Source organism: Glarea lozoyensis (assembly GCF_000409485.1).
Source record: "Glarea lozoyensis ATCC 20868 chromosome Unknown GLAREA11, whole genome shotgun sequence".
Classification (NCBI taxonomy): domain Eukaryota; kingdom Fungi; phylum Ascomycota; class Leotiomycetes; order Helotiales; family Helotiaceae; genus Glarea; species Glarea lozoyensis.
Genome location: NW_007360985.1, coordinates 1,452,243 through 1,471,752, shown reverse-complemented (window position 1 = coordinate 1,471,752; position 19,510 = coordinate 1,452,243). Strand labels below are relative to the sequence as shown.

Here is a 19,510-nt window from a genome sequence, read left to right as displayed (position 1 = left end):
ATGGGGGTGGATGAAGTTATAATGACGGTGGGCGCTCGTGCGGAGGGAGGGGGGTTGTTTTGCTTTATGAACTTCGAAACTTGATTTTATATATATACTTGGTTTGTATGTTGTAATTGATGTTTGGAGGAGGATATATTTCAATTCGAATGCAATCAACACCCACTCTACAATTCCGACGACGAGATTAGCCTCTATTAGCTCGAAACTACTACGTCCCTCCCCATATAATCTCCGCGGGACCCGTTTACAATCAAAACACCTACAACCTCAACACCACAAACTATCCTCTAACTTCACCACCCTCTCCAAAATGCCACTCAAAGACCGTTTCCGCCGCGCCATCGGCCGCACCCCATCAGCTCCCACCTCCCTCAACTCCTCCCGCTCAACATCCAACTCCCAACTCTCCACCTCAACCTCAACCAGCCCACCCACCCCCTCCATAACCCTCACCAAAACCACCTCCACCACCGCGCGTCTCACAAAATCCCTCACCTGGCGCACCTCAAAACCGAAACAAGATAAACGCGAAAAGGCGCTTGAGGAATGGGAGAAATACGATCACAGGGAGTGGGTGACGCCCAGCAGGGTGACGAGACATAAGAGTAAACACCATCAGGATATCTTGCGGGGGTTTGAGATTAATTTCGGGAAGGAGGGACGGAAGGGCAGTGGGAGTATTTGGAGTGGTGTTAGTCCGGGACAGAGTCGGCGGGCGAGTTGGCAGAGTTCGAGGGCGCCGTTGGGACAGAGTGCGTTGAGTAGGGTGGGGAGTCGGACGGAGGCGAGGATTGAGGAGTAATGCATGATGGGGGGCGTGAGGAATGGTCTATATGGCAGCCGAGACGATGTATAAATGCATCACGATACATACACGGGACGACGAACAGGAAAAGACAACGGCGAAAAGGTGGGCGGCAGCATATTGTGAAATTTAGCATTGATTCAGGCGTCTAGACTTGGTCGGGGGTTAGGCAACGGCATCGGCGTTTTGATTTGTATATTTATATAGATCGTTGGTATATCGCATAGGTATAGATGGACATACGTGTTGTATATGGTATCTAGAGGATAGAATATATACATGTTATAAAATATTATGGGGGCTGTGAGAATGGGGTGATTCAAGACTGATGCGTGTGTTAAAATGTGATGTTTGAGCTGTGGTATCATGTGCCAGACGTGAAGTCGCTTACGAGATGTCAAAAATGGATAGGCGAAAGGAAAATCGTGGAAAAGCACGTAAACATCGATCCTTTCCTTGACTGATGGTAAGCTGGAGTTCCTTACTTATTGAGGCAAACATAACTATTTTCTAGCTTCCAATTTGAAAATAAGTAGAGGATATCCACAGGAACACCAACACCGCCAGAACCAAGAAACCCAAAAGAGAGTGTTTAAAGCGATAGGTTAACTGACCATTCAAGTGTTGCATTGTAACACTATTGATGTATTTCCAACGAACAAGAGCAGGGCGTGCTTTGCTTGTGAAAACTTGGTTATTCCGAGGTTAAATTAGGATCATCATTTTTCTTGTCATATATATATATATATATATATACATTCGACATCACCCATCTCGCATCACAACGACGAGAATCCTGGCGCTGAAATCGTGAAAATAGTGTGCCGCCTGTTCTTTCGTTTCAAAAGTCGCATGTCGATGAATATCCTCACACCGTTAACCTTTCAAGATCACATGGTGCAACGTGCTTGAAAAAAGGACATTCTTGAAGATTCCCTATTTTGTCAGTCACTTATCAATATGCATACACGTCCTTCTCCAAGACTATTCCGTCCTCACGCTATGCTCCACATTCAATCCCATACATCGGACTGAAATTCTATAAATCTTTAATTAGCCTAATAATCCTCACAAATACCTATCCCCCCACACACATTCAAATATCTCTAGAAGAAGGTGCTCAGAAGAAATCACAACATACACTATTACAACACCCCTCCTTCAATTTCGGCCAACGATCACAACACCTATTCCCGGGGCGGAGACAGAGGTCTGCACCGATACCTAGGGTTTGGGGTCAACACAGTATTTTCCTTCGCTGGTTTATACTATGGAATAAACATAATGAATTCCGAGAGGAAAAAAAGAATTGTTAAGTGGAAATGATAGTAAGTTTTGAGGTCGAGGAATCAAGACTTACAACCACCACCATACAGTTTGCCGTTAGGAGCAAGAGTAAAGGCGCCACAGCATTTCGGTTGGTTGAACGTTGGATCGAGACAGTAGAATGCGAGGACTTGGGGGAGAACAGAGAGGAGGAGTGGGAAGTGCATTTTTTAAGGTGAAGGAGTGGGATTAGATAGGTTTGTCAAGAGCTCGGAGGGAACAAGGTGGGTTATGGGTAACGATATTGTATATATGAGAAGAAGGCGGACAGGTTTAAAATGGGATCCGTAGGTCATTATAACATTATCTTCCCGTCCTTTTTTGAGCCCATTGCGGTATTCGATTCAACATAATACCACTCTTTAACTAGCTAGAAAAGAAATGCACAGAGGTGGGATGGTGATCACAGCTGAGATTGTAAATTCCAAAATCGGGTATGGATCCGAAACTTCGCATATACGACCCGCCCCCAACTCTTTCTGAGAGACATCGCGGGGAAGAAAGCTGCATCTCGTATTCACATATTGGTCTGTGATGGACACAAAGTAATTAGGGTCATAACATGGAACTTCACAACAGCATCTTACGTGCGGTGAAATATTAGCTATAATACGCTAATCTTCTCCCGTTTGACGGATTAATCTGCTATACATGTTCCTCACAAAAACTCACACCAAAAGAACAAGTAACATAAGTAAGCAGTAAGGACTCACCAAGAATTTATACCAGCCCCAACTTACCTGACTTCGAAACATCAGTGAGTATCATCTGACTTTGCTATACAATTACTTACGCTAAGCGTAATTACCTATCTTCTTTCCTCGTTTTAAATACTGTAAAACGAATCTAGTCAAGGTACTACAGTTTATCAGATTATGTAACTCATTCTTTACACAAGCACCAGATCGTGCGGACTAAGCTAGAGAAGGTAGCGAGCTTTACACCTCCCTCTTGAAATCGAGCAACACGACGAAGGTATTTGATTTAGTAATAGTGGAATTTGGTGGGAATGGAATTGCATACATTTCTAGGTTTACAGATTATGTCGAAATGCTAAAAATTTCAAATATGAAAATGTATGGATGGGATGTACTTGATTTTTTATACAGGCAGTTATAGGATCATGGACTTCTTTGAGTTTTGATTGTCGCAAAAACCACTACGTCTACAAGAAGACTTAAAGATAAGTTTCAAATACTCAATTATAATTCAACTATACACATCCCCTCCTCCACCGCTATTTCAACCTCCCCAACATCACAAGCCCTCACCCTAACTCAAGGTCCCCAACACAAAAAATGCACCACCTTACCCCATCTAAAAGAACTCCCAATGCACTATACATACCATTAAAAGATCATCCACCCTAAAATACAAATCAAATTACATATCAAAAAAGATTCCTCGCTTGCTCCCCCTTCTTAAATGCAATCACAAAAAAGAAAATTCGTAAAACATCATAACATCATCGCCTGCCCCCCCTCTTCCAACACTTCTCCCCACAAATGATTCTCCCTACCTTCCCGCCGAACAAATCCCAAAAATCCAATTCGCATGCGCCACCCAGCTAGTCTGAAACAAAAATTTGCGCTGACGACCAGCAACACCCCCACTCGCGCCAATCTGCCCAATCTCGCCATTAGGCCCGCGTATATCATCCCAAATCGTAACCATAACACCCTTAACACCGACCATCTGGAAGCAATTCGCGCCGAGGACCTCATCGATGATGACCTCGCCGGGGCCGTCGCGGTGATTGTGTTCGCGACGGGTGACGATGATGTGTTTCTCGATGCCGTGGCGGAGCGTGGAGTTCGGACGACGACCAGGAGGTGGTGGGGTAACGGTGAGGTAGGCGTAGCGTTTGTCTTCCCATTTAGAGGTTGTGGCTAGCTGGTAGAGACGAACGCGGATGTTTTCGGAGCCTAGGTCGGCTATGTTTGCGCCGCCGCTGCCTGAGAACATGCTGGTGGGTGTGCGAGGGGGAGTGATGCCGGAGTATTCAGAGGAGCCTAGGCTGTTTGTGCCTGAGCGGTTACCCCCTTGAGAGACGTCGATGGAGGATTTGGCTATATTAAAGATGCTTCCACCACTTAACCGAAGTCTAAGTGCAGACATTCTCGACTGGGAGGATCGACCGCTTTGCTCTGATACCATCTCTGAGGGGGCACGAGCTGAAGCACGATAGCTGTTTCGACGACCAAACCACGAGTTGCGCCTATTGTTAGGAACTGCTGCTCCATATGTCCCATAGGCATTGATCCTTCTTTCTTCTTCAAGTTTATTGTAAGTCATATTGTTCTTACTTGACTCATAAAGCGACTGGTAGAGTTGAACACAAGCAACAGGTGTCAACATATGATACCGCACCGTAGTTCCCTTACATTTCAAAGTCGACTCCGCCATTGGAGGAGACCTAACATGAATGTCGATTGTGTGTCTTTGCATAAAGACATTTGGCGTGAGCTCTTGAGCAATGAGCGGTAATGGTGTAGCTGCGTCACTTCGATGATCAACATCAGCACTTCCAGAAGATGAGTAAGGGCGATCTTGGTAAGGATTGGAATGGTAGTCGTCCATTTTATATGCGCGGAGCCAGCCTGGACCGATAATCAAAGAACAGGGTCCTGAATAAATGTCGACCCATTGACCTTTTTCGTTCCAGTATGACAGACTCATCACGGTGTGACGTTCTGTGTCCTTGGCATCACATTGAACAGGTGCTTTACGGTATGGGCCTTGAGAAGCTGAGTTGGATGGCGCCAAAGTTGTGTTGGGAAGGCTGTAAATGGATCCTGAAGGCGATACACGCTTACCATATATAGGAACAGGCCCAGCTTCTTGAACGGACTCAAGCTCTTCATCATCAGATGACTCTGAATACGATCCAGTACTATCAGTTTCAGAGTCAGAATCTTCGGCAGATGAGGTCCCAGATGCATCCGAGGGTTGATATTCATGCTTAAGTGGTGAAGAGGTCCTTCTGTTGAGATTACGGGCAGCCTTTGTGTCCAAGACTGGGGCTTTCTTAAGTGCCTTCGGTGTTGGGCTCCTATGAGGAGGAGGCGGAGGCGGGCTGTCCTGCTGAGTCGGCGTGGTAGGTGAAGATTGGGGTCGCATATATTCCTTAAGAGGGGTGCTTGACTTTGCAGTCTCTGGGCTTGCCGGAGTACTTGAAGCACGTATCTTGGGGACGTTCACTTCTCGAGGGCCAAAACGATCCTGATCCCTTTGAGATGCTTCCAGTGACTTCATGTCTTCTCGTGATTGAGTTGGCGTGGAATGCTCCGAACTCAAATCGGCTGAATCTTTAGGAGTCGACGGCCTTATGGGACTGGATCTGTCATGGTACCTGGCTGCTCTTGGTCGTTTTGGCGTGCTTAGGGACCCAGCTTTGTTCATGGCATCATTCAAATCTACAACCGGCTCCGATAGAAGTGACTCTTCTGTGATGGACGTTGGCAAGGATCCAAATGAAGCCGGAGCTCGTCGCTGAGACACTCGCTTACGATCAGGAGTGGATGGTTCAGCTATCTCCTCTTCCCCACGTCGAAGTCTTTCACCAATTGGTATTTGTATGTCTTTGAGACCCAAGCCCCCAGACATGAGGTGTTGTCTTCTGTCCTGCCATATGCCAACCGATGAGACTAGGGCATCAAGTTGTTGACCACTGTCGATGATTGTCTCAATTGGCGGAGGCAATGGAACCGACCCCAGCAATTCCACCCATTCTTCGGCTGCCTCAGGGTCGTCGGCCTCGAGAAGTAACAGCTCATGCCACTCTTTATTGTCAACCACGCCTCTAATCATGATGATGACTTGATCTTTTCCGTCACCAAGTCGAGCAGAGATGGAGCTTTTAGCAATTGGTGGAAAAAGTAGGAAACGCCTCAATTCGTCCATCTCGCAAATGAGGACATCGCCTTCATCATCGGGCTTATCACGTAGAACGAGCTCAACTCGACAGCCTACACGCTGGCCGGTTGAATGTTCTAGGTCAAGATGAAAGATATCCTTGGCACAGACCTGTCTTGTTCGATCGATCTTTACACCATCGACCAAATCTAGAGTTCTGGGGTCGCGAGCTCGAGTCGGATCGGTATTGTTTGCTTTTTCGTCCTCGAGTCTCGCGCTCTCTTCTTTATGCCGTCGCCGAGCGGTCTGGGCAAGTTCCTGATACTGTTCCTCAACCTTCTGTGATTTAGCGGTTTTCATAAGGTTAGAGAGGCCCTGTATTCTTGTTAGCATCAAATTCGAGGCCGAAGATTTAACCATACCTTTGTTGTTCGAGCGAGGAATTTGACTCGTACAAGAGGCCTTTTCAAGAAATAAGCCACATCAGCCCTTTCGCCATTAGCACCAACCGCATCTCCATTCTCGTCTCGCTCAATCTCATCTATCGCAAGTTGCTTGTCAGAGGTGGCTGGCTCAAGGTTGACGACTACGTCTTGAAAGCCAGCACGCCAAGCCGAAAGGTAGTCTTCATAGGTTCTATGCGCTGATTGTGCCCATGAAATAAACGCGTCCGCATCTGCTAGAGGAATACGGTTATGGAGACTCTTCAATCGTTCCAAGGCAACACCCATATCCACAATAGGCTTGGTGATTGCGCTGTCTTGAGATGGGTCACGGTGCGGATTGAAAAGCCCAGCAGCGAGAGCAGAATCCGATTTTGACAGAACACAGGTCAATAATACGGGAATTACACCATCAACCAAGGTCTTGAGTTCTCGCTTATACTTGGTCTCATCCTCAACCAGCTCTCGCATTAGGTCTTGGACGGTTGCTGTTTCGAGGTGATTTCTTGTGGTTCGGATGCTTCTTGCTGACCTGATGCTTTGCTTTCTTGCGGGCTCAACGGCATCAGGTAAAGACAACATTGATACCAGATCTGAGTGCTTTGTTAACCGTCTCTTGAGACCTGACTTATTGCTCCTATGTGTACTGCGCGACAAGCTCGAAGTGGTAGGACCTGTAAGTACTGTGTCCTGTGTGACTGTGGTCTGAGATACCTCTGACCCGGTATCTGTCCCTGTAGCTGACGAGGATGTGCTATATGATACTTCAGACAGAATAGTTGATAGCCTGTGGGTGCCGGTAGTTGGAGCTGTCCTTCTAGCAAATGCCGGAAGTGGCTTCTCTCTTTTCACTTCTTCAGATGCTGCTCTCTCGAGTTTTGGGCTACGTTTGGTTGGTGTCTCATCCAATGCTTCGTCGCCAAAGTCTCGAGCGATCCTTTGATCAGCAGTCCGGGGATTTGTCACAACTTCTCTCTCTCGAAGGCCCGTAATGTCCAGGAAGGGATTTGACATCTTTCTTGGATGTGAAGTGGAGGACTCTCCTCGAAACGCATCCATGAATGCGTCTTTGAGTGGCACTTTCTTAGCAGTCTTCGGCGAGGAAGTATTTCGAGTAGCTGGTGTCCTTTTTAACCCACCCGGTGATGCTAGTGGTGAGACTGGAGCCATGCTAGGCAGGGTCTCCCGAGTCTTTCTGGTCTCAATTGGAGAGACATCGTCGGCTGAGACCTCGGTTCCTCCGTCGGATTCTTGCTCTCTGCGATTTCTTGGTTTTTTTATGTCGTGGTTTATTGTAAAGCCTTTTTCGGACAGATCATCCTTGTTGTAGCTGACTTTTCGCGAGGAAGTTGAGGAAGAGTCGGGAACGTCTAATGTTGACTTTGGCGAACCAGGCTTATCAACAAAGGGGTCAGAGGTACCTTTCAGCCATGACTCGATGCTAGGGGGATGATTTTGTCCACCTCTCGGTGGTTCCACTGTATCGTGAGCAATCTTCATACCCTCATTGAACACCTTTTTTAATGCCTTTGGCACCCCGCCAAAGCTTGGATTGCGTTTCGGCGGAGGCCTTTTTACAGTGTTGCCTGCTTCGGCACCAAGGGGCAATTCGACAACACTAAACGCCGAATTTCCAAACGGGATATCAGCTAACGACTCCGGCGGAGTCTGAGCCGTTTGCTTTTGATACCGTAGATTTCTTGAAGGGCTCTTTGACACGATCGAGGACTGGTCTTCCGGCACGTTCGACTCGCTTACAACATGGGAGCTCGTTTTCCGTTTTGTAGTAGCGTCCGAGGGTATTCTGAGATTTTGTCCAGTCCGCTTCCCTGAGCTCGAAGAGTCATCCAAATGATCTTTCCTTGTCGATCCATGAGCACTCTTCTGTCGCAATGGTTTCACCCGAATCCCGTCGTCCACCGAGTCTGCTCGTAAGGGCTTGACACGTATTCCGTCATGTTGAGCATCATTCTTAGGCTGCACACGAAGACCATCATCTTCCGACCTATTCGATCGTCGACCCTTGGAGCGTGATCTCGACGCCGAATGTTGAAAATCTTCCTTTTCGCTATCGTCTTGGGTTTCCTTTGACCTTGGCCTTCGCTTAGAGGGCGTCACCCTGATTCCATCGTCTGCCGGGCTGTTCCCACCAGCTCTTATCCGAATACCATCGTCATGTGAGTGTCCTGGCGAGGGTTTAATTCTAATACCGTCGTCGAGTGTAGTGTCGCGCGGGGATTTTGTCCGATTTTCGTTTCCGAGCAGGTCTATTCTGGATGTTTTCCTACTCCGTGGTTTCTCTTTCGGCTTTTCTACACCAGAGTCCTCACTCTCCGTTCTCTTGACCCAGTCGGATATTTTCTTGTCTACAGTCGGATTCGCCGAAGTTGTTTGCAAAAAGTTCTTTGGAAGTGCTGCTCCGGACCTAGGCGGGCTCTTCTTTTTCTGCTTCATCCAATGTGAATCGCTAATGACTCGCTTTGGCGGAGCGGCATTAGGTATGTGCTTCGGTATCTCTGGTCCTTCCTTGCTTTTCCTTCTAGCATTGGTTTTCTTCGCTTCTCTAAATTTGATGCGTAATCTTTCTTCTTCATCCACACTTGTGTCGTCTTCATTCTCCCATCCTCCAACGTCATCTGGTTGGCTAGCCGCGTCCGCCAGAGGATCAATGATTATGGCAGCAGCGTTCGCCTTCTGCCATGTCTTGACTCTGTCTTTTACTGCTCCCGGTGGCTGCACTTTGCCTACAAGATTCTCCCGCATCTCAGCTTTGACAACATCAACACTTTTCCTTCGATTTCGTGTAGGACTCGGTCTTCCTAGCAGAAAGTCACCAAGCAGTGTAGGCTCCGCTTTCTTCGCTCCAGTCCGCGCGCGAGCCGGAGCTGTGTTTGGTGTTTTGGTTTTATTTTGCGCCGAGGCTTTTCGCATTGGGGTTGTCGTGCCGCTGGATGGTTTGGGAGAAATGCCATTGCTATCTCCTTTTGCAGCAGAGGCTCGTCGCGGAGTGCCATTCGCGGTTGTCTTTCTTTTGGCGGGGTGGGTAGTAGATGGATCATGATCCTCGTCTGGTGGTTCGGGATCGAGAGGGGCCATGGTCTAAAGCATTTTGTACATTAGTCTTGTTGTTTTGGGAACTTTGTGAAGGGGGATGCAATGCGCTTTGAAGGGAGTTGTAATAAGACCATAAGAGCTATTTCAATTTCCTTACCATGGTTCCACGATATCGCAACAACTATCAAGGGTTGAGACACAAGCGCTTTCCATCACCAAGACCTGTGTGAGATAAGTTGATGTACATAGAGATATTTGCGCGTCAAGCGCCAACGAGCGTGTATGAATTCTGGGATAAATGAAGTAATGATTGCGACTTCAGAAACGCATCAGCGGCGAGATCTGAAATGCGTTGTGATCGGCCGTGCAGACGGTGCAGTAGGCTGGTGGAATCGTCCTCGTAAGATCTTGGTCGGCACAGCAACTCAAAAATAGATCCACCACCCGCGACAACAGCACCACCAGGAGTCCGGCGAACTTTATTCAAGATATTTTCCCCACTACAACAAACCTTATCAATCAATCAAGCAATGACAACAACAATAACAATGATCATTCGAGAAGGAAGAACAAGGCCCCTTCTGTTTCGATCCTTGGAAGTAGGAAATACCACCTATATATCGTTCGATATCACGATCAAGCCTCGCGTAGAGCTCTCAATGTGTTTGTTGACTGGCTCACCTTGAACGCATAAACATTTGAATCAGCTCTTCCAGGTTCCCAGTCCACGGTCTTTCGGTACCGGACTACGAGAACAACACTAGCCGAGAATGCGTTTGCCGGCAAAAATGAGGCTTGTTGATTGGATGCTTCTTCAATAGAAGCTGTGGAATTGAACATTACTTTGTCCCCAAGTCTCACGCAAACAAAGATACAATGGGATGGATATGTCTCGTTTCGTTGGACATGTTTCATTCGGTATGACGGTCACACAAACACGCAATATGACAGTTCAAGATACACGAATACCAACGACAACCGCGAGGAGGCCTGTTGAGAGAAGGATACGTTTGCTAGGGACAGAGAATTCGCTCATGAGAGCTCAGCATGGGTCACAGATATGAAGCTTATCGAGCTGATTGATATAGCTACATGCATTGCGGACTTTGAGCTCGAATGAGCACAGCATCCTACACGTCGTTATACGCGAGTAGGTAGTCAGATCTGCTCTTGCTTCTGTGTTTCTGTTTCTCCGTTAATATGCCATTCTACGTTAAAAATTTGATCTATTTTTCAGTTCCTGTTTTTCTAGACTGGCCTGCGGTATGATTTCAAACATATTCAGCCCAGTGGTGGCGGCAGCAGGAGACGGCGTTACGAGGACTCGATACCTTTTGGGACTGCTTGGCAATCCCAGGGCAACGACATCCATGTGATGGCCACGCTGTTTGTGGTTTCTATACCCATGCTCTTAAAGTTCGGGAGTTACATTCGTAACTTTGGCTAAATGCAATCATTTTGTGTTGAATTATGTTGGCAATGCGCAAGAAATAGTTGGAATGTGATTATCGGCGCAGACCTCATTGGGCGCAGACAGGAAGACATTCGCGTTTTGACATAATCCGCTCTCCGCTTTAGCTTCGCAACTTGAAAAGTCCGTCCCAACCCTATGTATCTACCTTCATCGACATTGAGTTTAATACCCGAAAGCGTTTACTACCTTCTTCATTCTTTCGGCTTGAGGACGAATTCAGCGCATAATTCCGATGAGCGCGCGCTTCAATCCGCGAGGGCGCGTATTTCTCAGAATATGAAGCTGCCGAAACACCAACATTTTTGCCCTTTCGATTTATGGCTGTGATTCGATTTCTGGTCAGTATGGAGGTCTAATTTTTGTTTCATGATTTGATTCGCTTGTCTTTCTGCAACAGACTAAAGTTCTTCATTGATATCATTGATTGGCTGCTAGGTTACTGGTAGATGGGGTACTCTTAAAATCGTGTTGGGGGCAAATCCCCATCTGGGTCTTTTCACGATATCAAATCCCACCACAACTGAGACGACACTCGCCCGGTACTGAGACGTTCGAATACTCAGTTCTATTTTCATGTTTGTCATCGCCTGACATTTTTCATTTTTGGAAATTCCAATGCTTCTTCGTCATGTAAAAGAGTTAATTTGCCCCATCTTCGGCAAGGGTTGAGTTGCATGAAGTGTTGTTGGCCCGAAATGGGCCAACTTTCTGTGACAATGTTGGTTCGGCCAGGCGGTTACAAGCCAACCAATGTTTTACTACGCTCTTTTCGTCAACCAAAAAAAGAAACAAGTCAAACCATATCGGAAGTCTATAACATGCATAGTATCTTGCGAACATTTCTTTAGCGATTCCGATTTTGTGTTTCTATCATTCTCTCATCATTTCCTTACAGTGACCACTCACTACAAATTACAAAGGCCATACCAGCACCAAATCGCCCACTTATATCAAACTCTCCCATTATGCCAGCATCAGTCACAATGGGATGGTACAAGGACGCTTTCGGCTATCGCTCAGAATCGCCACTTCCATACATCAAACCAGCCGCGCCAACTCGTCGAGATCGAATCACTGAACTCAAATCGTCCAGTCCACTTTCAAATAACGAGAAAGCACATCTCATTGAAAAGTCATCGCTACAACAACCCAGCAAGTACACGCCGGTAGTTCTTAGGACCGAAAGCGGACAACAACCTTCAAAAATTCGCTTATCAGGGCTTGCGAAGAGCGAAAAGGCACATCACATAGAACAAGAAGCCATCAAACTTCCGAATGAAAACGCATCCGTATCCCCAGTGCTCGAAACTAAACATCGACGTTCTAGAAGTCACAGTCGCAATCACACGCCCGAAAGCGAACGTCGTCACCGTGTCCACCGCGAAGGCTACCACGCTGCGCGAAAAGACAGCAAGAACTCTGACGCCGTGAGGCCAGATACTCACGTCCGCTATGAGGAAAAACGGCATGAAGATCGCGATCCTTTAATCACCAAAACCACGCCCGCCAAAGAGTCACGTACAACAAACGAGAAACAAGGAAGAAAAGCTCATCATTCGAGGAGGAGGAGTCCGTATCCGGTGAAAGAGTAAGTTCTCACCCGGCCGTTGAAATAGGGGGGAATGCTAATTAATGTAGACGTGGAAGAAGGAAGGGTGGGTCGGGGAGGTGTGGGAGGTGTGGGAGGTGCGGGAGGTGTGGGAAGAGAGATGAGGTGGAATCTATTAGGTTGATTTTTTTGAGGATTTTGAGGAGGTTGTTGGGGAAGTTTTATCGTGGGGTTTTGCATTAGTGGGGTGGAATGGTAAGTGGAGGCGTAGGTGTAAGTGGATTTGTGGGTTGGGGCGGAGTTTGGGTTTTTGTTTAGCATTGGAGTGCGTTTTGACTCGAGAATTCGAGTGCATACGATTAATGTCGTCTATAAGCTGAGTCAAGATATAGGGCGAGTTTTCATCCTTCCATTGCTATGTGCTAGGTTGATCTTGGATTGATTTGTAATTGTCACATTGAACGGTGCGATACTTTTACTCTGCCAGACACAACTATTCGTCATTCATTTGGTATAAGCATCGTTTCATAGTGTCTATATCCACCTCTGCTCCCTGCACCCGACCTTACTACTTACTATTCCATTGAGGACTTTCCTCACGAAGTTTTTTCTTAACTCAGCGGAACAAGAAGCAAAATCGAGATTATATTTGCACCGAGGCCAAACTGGGTCAAAGTATACCAGGAGTATTATCATATACCACAACTCAAATTCACACAGGTGCTTGCCATATCTGGCTCATCCAATCGCGCTATATACTTGGAAAAGATACAGCAATTATGAAGGCCAAGTCGAATTTATTCAAGAAAAATGAATCCAACAATAAAGATAGACAAGCATTTCAAACATAACTCGTTCTAGCCCGTCTCGGAGCTGCAGGATCCATTCCAACTCCCAAAGGTCGAATTCCAAGAGCAGATTTCTCATATCCGTCAACTCCCAGCACAGTCGTTTCGCCATATCTGACTTTCGTCTCTCCTACCACACCCACAAGCGTATCTGCATCTGGAGGAACAACGGAATTCTCAGGAAAATGCAAAAGACCCAATGCTTTGCCCGTCTCCAAAGGACTGAGAGACACATGTCGACCAAGTTCCCACCAACCCCAAAGAGTTGACGAGACAGCCAGAACTGCGAGGAAGAGTAGAGCCGATCCAATCTCAAGATACAAAAAGTTTGATTCGTATACCAAAGTTGGCCGGAGTTGAGTCGCAGGAAACTGTTGACGGGTATCGTTTGAAGATCCGTAGTAGATGGCGCGGAACAAGACATGACTGAAAGCTTGAATGATATCGGCTGTTGGATCAGTCCACTCAAACCTGCAATCAATATACTCGTCAGTAGAAGCATTGGTGTTGTAATACTGCTGCGCCATGGTTCCAACCGGCTCAGCGACATAGCTATTGCTCGCAGCATCAAAACCAATCGTCGCATTCGCCTTGAAGTATGAATTTCCAAACCAACGAAGCGCACCAAGAGGGCCCGCGTTACTTCCAGGTGCTGCCGACATCAAATCACCCTCGAAAGTCATCGGTTGCGACAAATACAACCGATCACGATCCGTATCGAAAGTCATATTCGTCCCCTCAATCACAACCGGATATCCCACCAACCCAACATGGATCTTACAAGTATTCGTCACAAAGACACCCATACAATTCCTATCGACCTCCGTCAACCCCTTCACAGCCAACTCCAACGTCGGCACCCCGCCCTGCTCATACGCCGTGAAATTAATCGCAAACACAAAGTCCCCTCGATCCGCCGCCTTCTGCACATCCATCGGATCCCTCGTCTGCGTGCACTCCTCGCCCATAATCCCAATCGTCGGCACATACCCCTTACACGTCCCATTACAATACTGACTCTCAATCTCCCACGTCGCCATCGTCCAATCCGCATACCACCTCTGAATCGCCGTCAAAAACTGGATATCAATCACCACCTCCCCATCATCGCCATTCGTGCCCCCGAGCCCATCCGGGAACGTCCGCCCGATATCCAGACTCTTCGTCACGTTCAGACTCAACAGCGTGGAGCGCGTATGCGACGCCCGCTGCAAGAGCGGGTTGTACACGATGCTCGCCACGCAGATCAAGACGCTCGCCACCGCGACTTTATTCACGTTCCGGCCCGCGAGAAACGCCGCGCTGAGTCCCCCGCCGCCGCCGTGGTTCCAGATGTGATGGAGTGTCGCCAACGACGTGCCTTTGGGATGCGACACCGCGCGCCACCATGTGATCGTCACGCCGGCGTGCAGCACGACGAACAGGAGGCCTGTCGCGATGGCCGAGAGCAGGGCGAGCACGACCGAGGGCTCGAAGCGCCAGTCGGCGGGCCGTTGGTCGGAGACGCTGATTATGACTGCGCAGGCGACGGCGCTGGATATGGCTGTGGTGAGGGCGAGGAGGCCGAGCCAGGGGAGCCGGCCGAAGAAGGAGGGGTGCCAGGTGTAGGTTGGGGGGAGGGTGTGTTGGAGGGGTTGCGAGACGATGTGGAAGGTGGTTTTTTTGTCCATTTTGATCTGAATGACTTCGCAAAGTGGTTGAAGATTGCGGGTGCGAGGGTCTCTTATATCGATCGAACCCCAGCTCGTAAACTTCATCGATTCTCTAGCCTTGAAGTCTAGACCCCCATCTTCCATCCATAAACTTCGGCAACTCCCAGCCCACCCCACCGTAGCCTTATTCCTCTATCTACTGTTTGGCTCGCATGTTTGGCGGTCGTTCAGCTGGAGAGAGTTCCCGTATAGATGGGACGTTGAGGCTGAAAGCGGGGGTTGTGAGCGGTACGCGAGCGGAACATGAACTTCTGAAATGGGATATGAGCTCTTGTGGCGGTAAGAAAGCATTTTAAGTGGGCATATGGACTCTTGATGCGGGATGTGCTGTTTTTGGTTGGGATTTGAGTGGTTGGATGTGCAGATGGCGTTCTTGGCGAGGCTTTCTTTTTGGATTCGTGGATGAGATTGGTATTGAAGGTTTAGATGATTGAGGTATGGGGGTTTGATTTCTGATTTTTGATGAAGACTGAAAGTGATAGGGTGAATTTGTGTGTAAGTTCTGTGTATGTTGTGTTTAGCGTGTTGTTATATATATATATATATATACATATTGTAATATCTATATGTATATGCATCGTATTTCCTAGCTAGAAATTTAGTTTAAAATAACTAATTATGTTAACAAGGATACCAGTATTGTTTAATCAGTTAGACGTCCATGGGATGAGATTACTTTCAAATTAGTATTATAGATCGGAAGCCAACGTAAGGTTGAAGCGTGTCAGCATCTTATTTACTAGCAAGTGAAGCCACAATCTTTTCAGCACAACCATGTTAGGCTTCCATATTTGGTATCTTGACAGACGACTAGCACGCGTAAGAGCTGATCTGGGATGTCGTAACTCCCCCATTCTTGCGTAGAAAGCACACTGCTTATCTCAGCATTTGTAGCAGAAAGATTAGCTAATCCAGACCCACAAGCAATATAGATATGACTTCCTATCAGAATGTCGAAATAGTAACAAGATAGCGAAATGTGAGCTTGGCAAGTCATTTAAGAATGAAGTGACGCCCTCGACATGGATGATTATGATCGTCGATAATCACCTATCCATCCTTGGGGTTACTGAAAAGCTGGAGTCCTTTTCCTCTCAGCCAATTTTAGATCCACACAACAAAGCGATTAGTCTGGTTGACTTCAACCGAATTGACTCAAAATGCCAGATGAAAGCCCTCCCAAAAGAAGCTCGCTTCCACCAACAACATCATCACCGCATCGACTCTATCATCTCGACAATCTCCGCACTTCACTCACCGGCCTAGTGATTCTCCATCACGTCTCCGTCCCCTACGGTGGTCTCGGATTATGGCCATATCAATCTCGCTTTCACAATACTGGCTCATCTCCAAGTCTCGTCGTATTCAACGCCGTCAATCAGAGCTTCTTCATGGGATCCTTCTTTTTCCTGTCTGGGATCATGTCTTCGACTTCTCTCCGTCGGCGTTGGACGGAGGAGTTTTTGAGGACTAAGTGGATGAAGCTTGGGATTCCTGTTGTGGTGAGTAGTTTGCTAGGTCCGCCTTTTCAGACTGCTATACAGAGGCTGTTTGAGGGGAAGGTCGTGGGTTGGGATATTCTTGTCACACACCTGAAGGGTTTGACTGGGGTGAAGGGTTCGGTCTGGTATCCTGCTGTCTTGATGGTCTTTGATACTTTGTATACGATTATGCCGAAAGTCCCACGCCTGTCATTCGGTCCTGCGATGTCACTGAACATCCTCGCTGCCTTTCTCTTGCGACTTAAGTATCCCACCGGGACGACTCTCGCTCCGCTGAATGTGCAGCCAGGATATCTGCCACAGTATATCATCTCGTATCTGTTGGGAACGATCACACCTATACCAACTGGAGATACACCGTCATTGCTCACTCGCCGACAGATGAAGACTCTACTTGGTGCTTCAATCGCATCAGGAGTATCGATGTTGGTTTTAGTTCGTTCCTATCCACTTTCGTCAATGAATGGCGGGTGGAACTGGCTTGCATTGGCATATGCTATGTGGAATGAAACGACGGGAGCCGTGATAGCGAGCGTGGTGCTGGATACTTTCAGGAAGAGTTCTTGGGCCACGAAGAAATGGAGCAACATCGGCGAATATTCATATGCGGCGTTCTTGGTCCATCAGCCAGTCTGTATAACGATTCAGTATGCTTTGGATGGGTGGGAAGCGGGTGGCGTCGTGAAAACGATTGTGGTTGGAGGAGTTGGAGTTGTAGGAAGCTGGCTTGCTGGGTGGGGACTGACATTAATCCCGGGATTTCGAAAAATAATTGTGTAGAAATGAGATCCAACTTGATAGAAACAATCAAACCTGCGTTCTTGCTGTCATACAAACGGCATTCTCATGACACTAGCCTCGAAGATTCAAGTGCAAAATCAGTTGCCCATATTATACATCGATTCAACTGTCACCATCGTCAGTATCGTCTGAAAGAAAATCGAGCGATTAGAAAAATATCCAACTGACCTTGTACTGTAGAACATTGTCCACAGCATCCCGTATCTGTACGTACCCCATACGTCAAAACCATGAGGTCACCAAACCCCAAGCTTCCTGGCGCTCGGATGGGGTACAGCCGGGAGGCGACGATCTTTTGGTGTTGTGCCCAGGAGAAACGGGCGGATGCTCTAGTCAACTATTACTTGTGTTTGGACTTTCTTACCGTACCTGCATCTTGCATTCCTCTCTGGATTTTTTGGCGCAAAAGAAAGCAAGAAATGGAATCAAATCAATATATCATGCATTTCATTTCCTCAATCTCGTAACGATCATCGCTGAACCTTATCTGAGCTTAGCTCTTATCGCCGAACCTCCCCAGGGCTGAGCTAATGCCACAACCCGTGATCCGGACCCACTATTCCTGTCGTGTCAATCTTTCTCATCATCGTCATTGGTCTTTCTCTCTGTGAAACAACAATTGACATTCGGCTGGGTAAAAGCAGAACCAGATTGAGTGATATATCGACAATCAATTGTACCAATTATGTCGACAACCAAACACAGCCATCAAAAGCGCAGAGCCTCGTCATTGGCAACAACCGATACTCCCGGATGACAAAATGCCGTTTTGAGCTTCGAGCTAGCCAACCTCTGCCAATGCTGACCACAGGTCAATACCCATTTTGCGCTGATGGCGTGTCGGTCAGCTTCTGGTAATTGACATAGTAAGGCTACCTTTCCCGTATCGCGGCCAAATTTCAACCTCCCCTCTTTCACATTCACCAACACCGCGAGCCGGATTTTGCAAAGTGGTCTTTTGATTGCGCCTTCTCTGACCTCAGACGAATCCAAACCACCAAAGTATCAACATGTCGAAGCGCACAACCTTTACGACGATAACCCCGCTGCCAGCCGGGGTATCGAGAGAAACGGCCATGGCCACCCTTCACGATCATCTCGAAATGATCGATCTCAACCCAGCCCATACCTCGCGCGTCCAAATAAAGCCTCCACCTGAATCTACACCTGAAGAGTACCATTGCACCTGGTACGAGATCACCGATAAGATATCATATTTTCCCGGCTACAAGGGCAAAGTCTCATTTAAAGCATGTTTTCACGACCTGCCTTATGGATTACAAACACATTGTTATGCGCCGATGGGATTGGACATCAAAGAGAAATGGACATTGGGAGGAAATGAACCACACGAGCCTATTCAACCAGTCGAACTGGGTATCGGCGCACCTATATCTGGTCTTTACATTCGCGAAGACGTCGAAATGAAGTGCAACTTCTTGATGACAAGATTCGTCCGCAAGACATTGAAGGATTGTCTCTCAACACTAGTCGCGCGGTTGGTCGTCAAAACACAACTCCAAGAGGCCGCCGAAAAGAACAAACGTCTTACGCAAAGTACAAATCAATCATACTCGCAACACTCCTACTCAAACCAATCCGTCTCATCAGGACCGCACTCTCCACCAAACTCCCCACCTCTCTCCCCTCCAACAATGCACCTCCAGCCTCTCCGCCTAAGCCATCAAAGCGGTGTAAGCCAGTTCAGCCAACAGCAATACCCCGGATCTCCACCTCCATCCGCGGGTTTTCCAGTCTCTCCACCACCGTCCGGTACCTTTCCAAAGCATCCATACGATCCATCTGCCTATGGTGCGGTACATCATCATCAACATCCCGCCCTACAATGTCCGCCACAATGGTCACCGCAGACGTCGCAGATGTCATATAAACACGAACAGCAACAACACCAGCCACTACCGCAGTACGACGAGAAACCGACGTACAGCGAGATGGATTCGAATCAGAAAGCGAGGCCGGATGGGGCGTTTGAGTTGCCTTGATTGGAACGCACATCTGCTTTTGGAATTTTTGGAAAAGATAATACCCCTGTATCGAATAGCGAAGGAATCACGGTTTCGGGTTTGGATATGGTTAGTAATTTGGAGTATGGAGAATTCGGAGTGGGTATTGATGGG

At 47.5% G+C, this 19,510-nt stretch overlaps 8 protein-coding genes across 8 annotated transcripts; 5 read left to right on the top strand and 3 right to left on the bottom strand.

Annotated features, from left to right (window-relative positions):
- Nucleotides 1-313: 313 nt before the first annotated feature.
- Nucleotides 314-805, top strand: GLAREA_11366 (uncharacterized protein; the record flags this gene model as incomplete). Its single annotated transcript, XM_008079554.1, has 1 exon — nt 314-805. The coding sequence occupies one exon, from the start codon at nt 314-316 to the stop codon at nt 803-805; it is 492 nt and encodes a 163-aa protein (XP_008077745.1).
- Nucleotides 806-3,649: 2,844 nt separating this feature from the next.
- On the bottom strand, nt 3,650-9,528 carry GLAREA_11365 (uncharacterized protein; the record flags this gene model as incomplete). The annotated part of the gene is made up of 2 exons (XM_008079553.1): nt 3,650-6,364; nt 6,412-9,528. 2 exons carry the CDS (start codon nt 9,526-9,528, stop codon nt 3,650-3,652), a joined length of 5,832 nt encoding a protein of 1,943 aa, XP_008077744.1.
- Nucleotides 9,529-10,122: 594 nt separating this feature from the next.
- GLAREA_11364 (uncharacterized protein) lies at nt 10,123-10,326 on the bottom strand (the record flags this gene model as incomplete). The annotated part of the gene is made up of 1 exon (XM_008079552.1): nt 10,123-10,326. One exon carries the CDS (start codon nt 10,324-10,326, stop codon nt 10,123-10,125), a length of 204 nt encoding a protein of 67 aa, XP_008077743.1.
- Nucleotides 10,327-11,925: 1,599 nt separating this feature from the next.
- On the top strand, nt 11,926-12,552 carry GLAREA_11363 (uncharacterized protein; the record flags this gene model as incomplete). The annotated part of the gene is made up of 1 exon (XM_008079551.1): nt 11,926-12,552. One exon carries the CDS (start codon nt 11,926-11,928, stop codon nt 12,550-12,552), a length of 627 nt encoding a protein of 208 aa, XP_008077742.1.
- A 798-nt stretch (nt 12,553-13,350) lies between these two features.
- Nucleotides 13,351-14,397, bottom strand: GLAREA_11362 (uncharacterized protein; the record flags this gene model as incomplete). Its single annotated transcript, XM_008079550.1, has 1 exon — nt 13,351-14,397. One exon carries the CDS (start codon nt 14,395-14,397, stop codon nt 13,351-13,353), a length of 1,047 nt encoding a protein of 348 aa, XP_008077741.1.
- Nucleotides 14,398-14,694: 297 nt separating this feature from the next.
- Nucleotides 14,695-15,138, top strand: GLAREA_11361 (uncharacterized protein; the record flags this gene model as incomplete). Its single annotated transcript, XM_008079549.1, has 1 exon — nt 14,695-15,138. The coding sequence occupies one exon, from the start codon at nt 14,695-14,697 to the stop codon at nt 15,136-15,138; it is 444 nt and encodes a 147-aa protein (XP_008077740.1).
- A 1,091-nt stretch (nt 15,139-16,229) lies between these two features.
- Nucleotides 16,230-17,351, top strand: GLAREA_11360 (acyltransferase 3; the record flags this gene model as incomplete). Its single annotated transcript, XM_008079548.1, has 1 exon — nt 16,230-17,351. The coding sequence occupies one exon, from the start codon at nt 16,230-16,232 to the stop codon at nt 17,349-17,351; it is 1,122 nt and encodes a 373-aa protein (XP_008077739.1).
- A 1,031-nt stretch (nt 17,352-18,382) lies between these two features.
- On the top strand, nt 18,383-19,375 carry GLAREA_11359 (uncharacterized protein; the record flags this gene model as incomplete). The annotated part of the gene is made up of 1 exon (XM_008079547.1): nt 18,383-19,375. One exon carries the CDS (start codon nt 18,383-18,385, stop codon nt 19,373-19,375), a length of 993 nt encoding a protein of 330 aa, XP_008077738.1.
- Nucleotides 19,376-19,510: the final 135 nt, after the last annotated feature.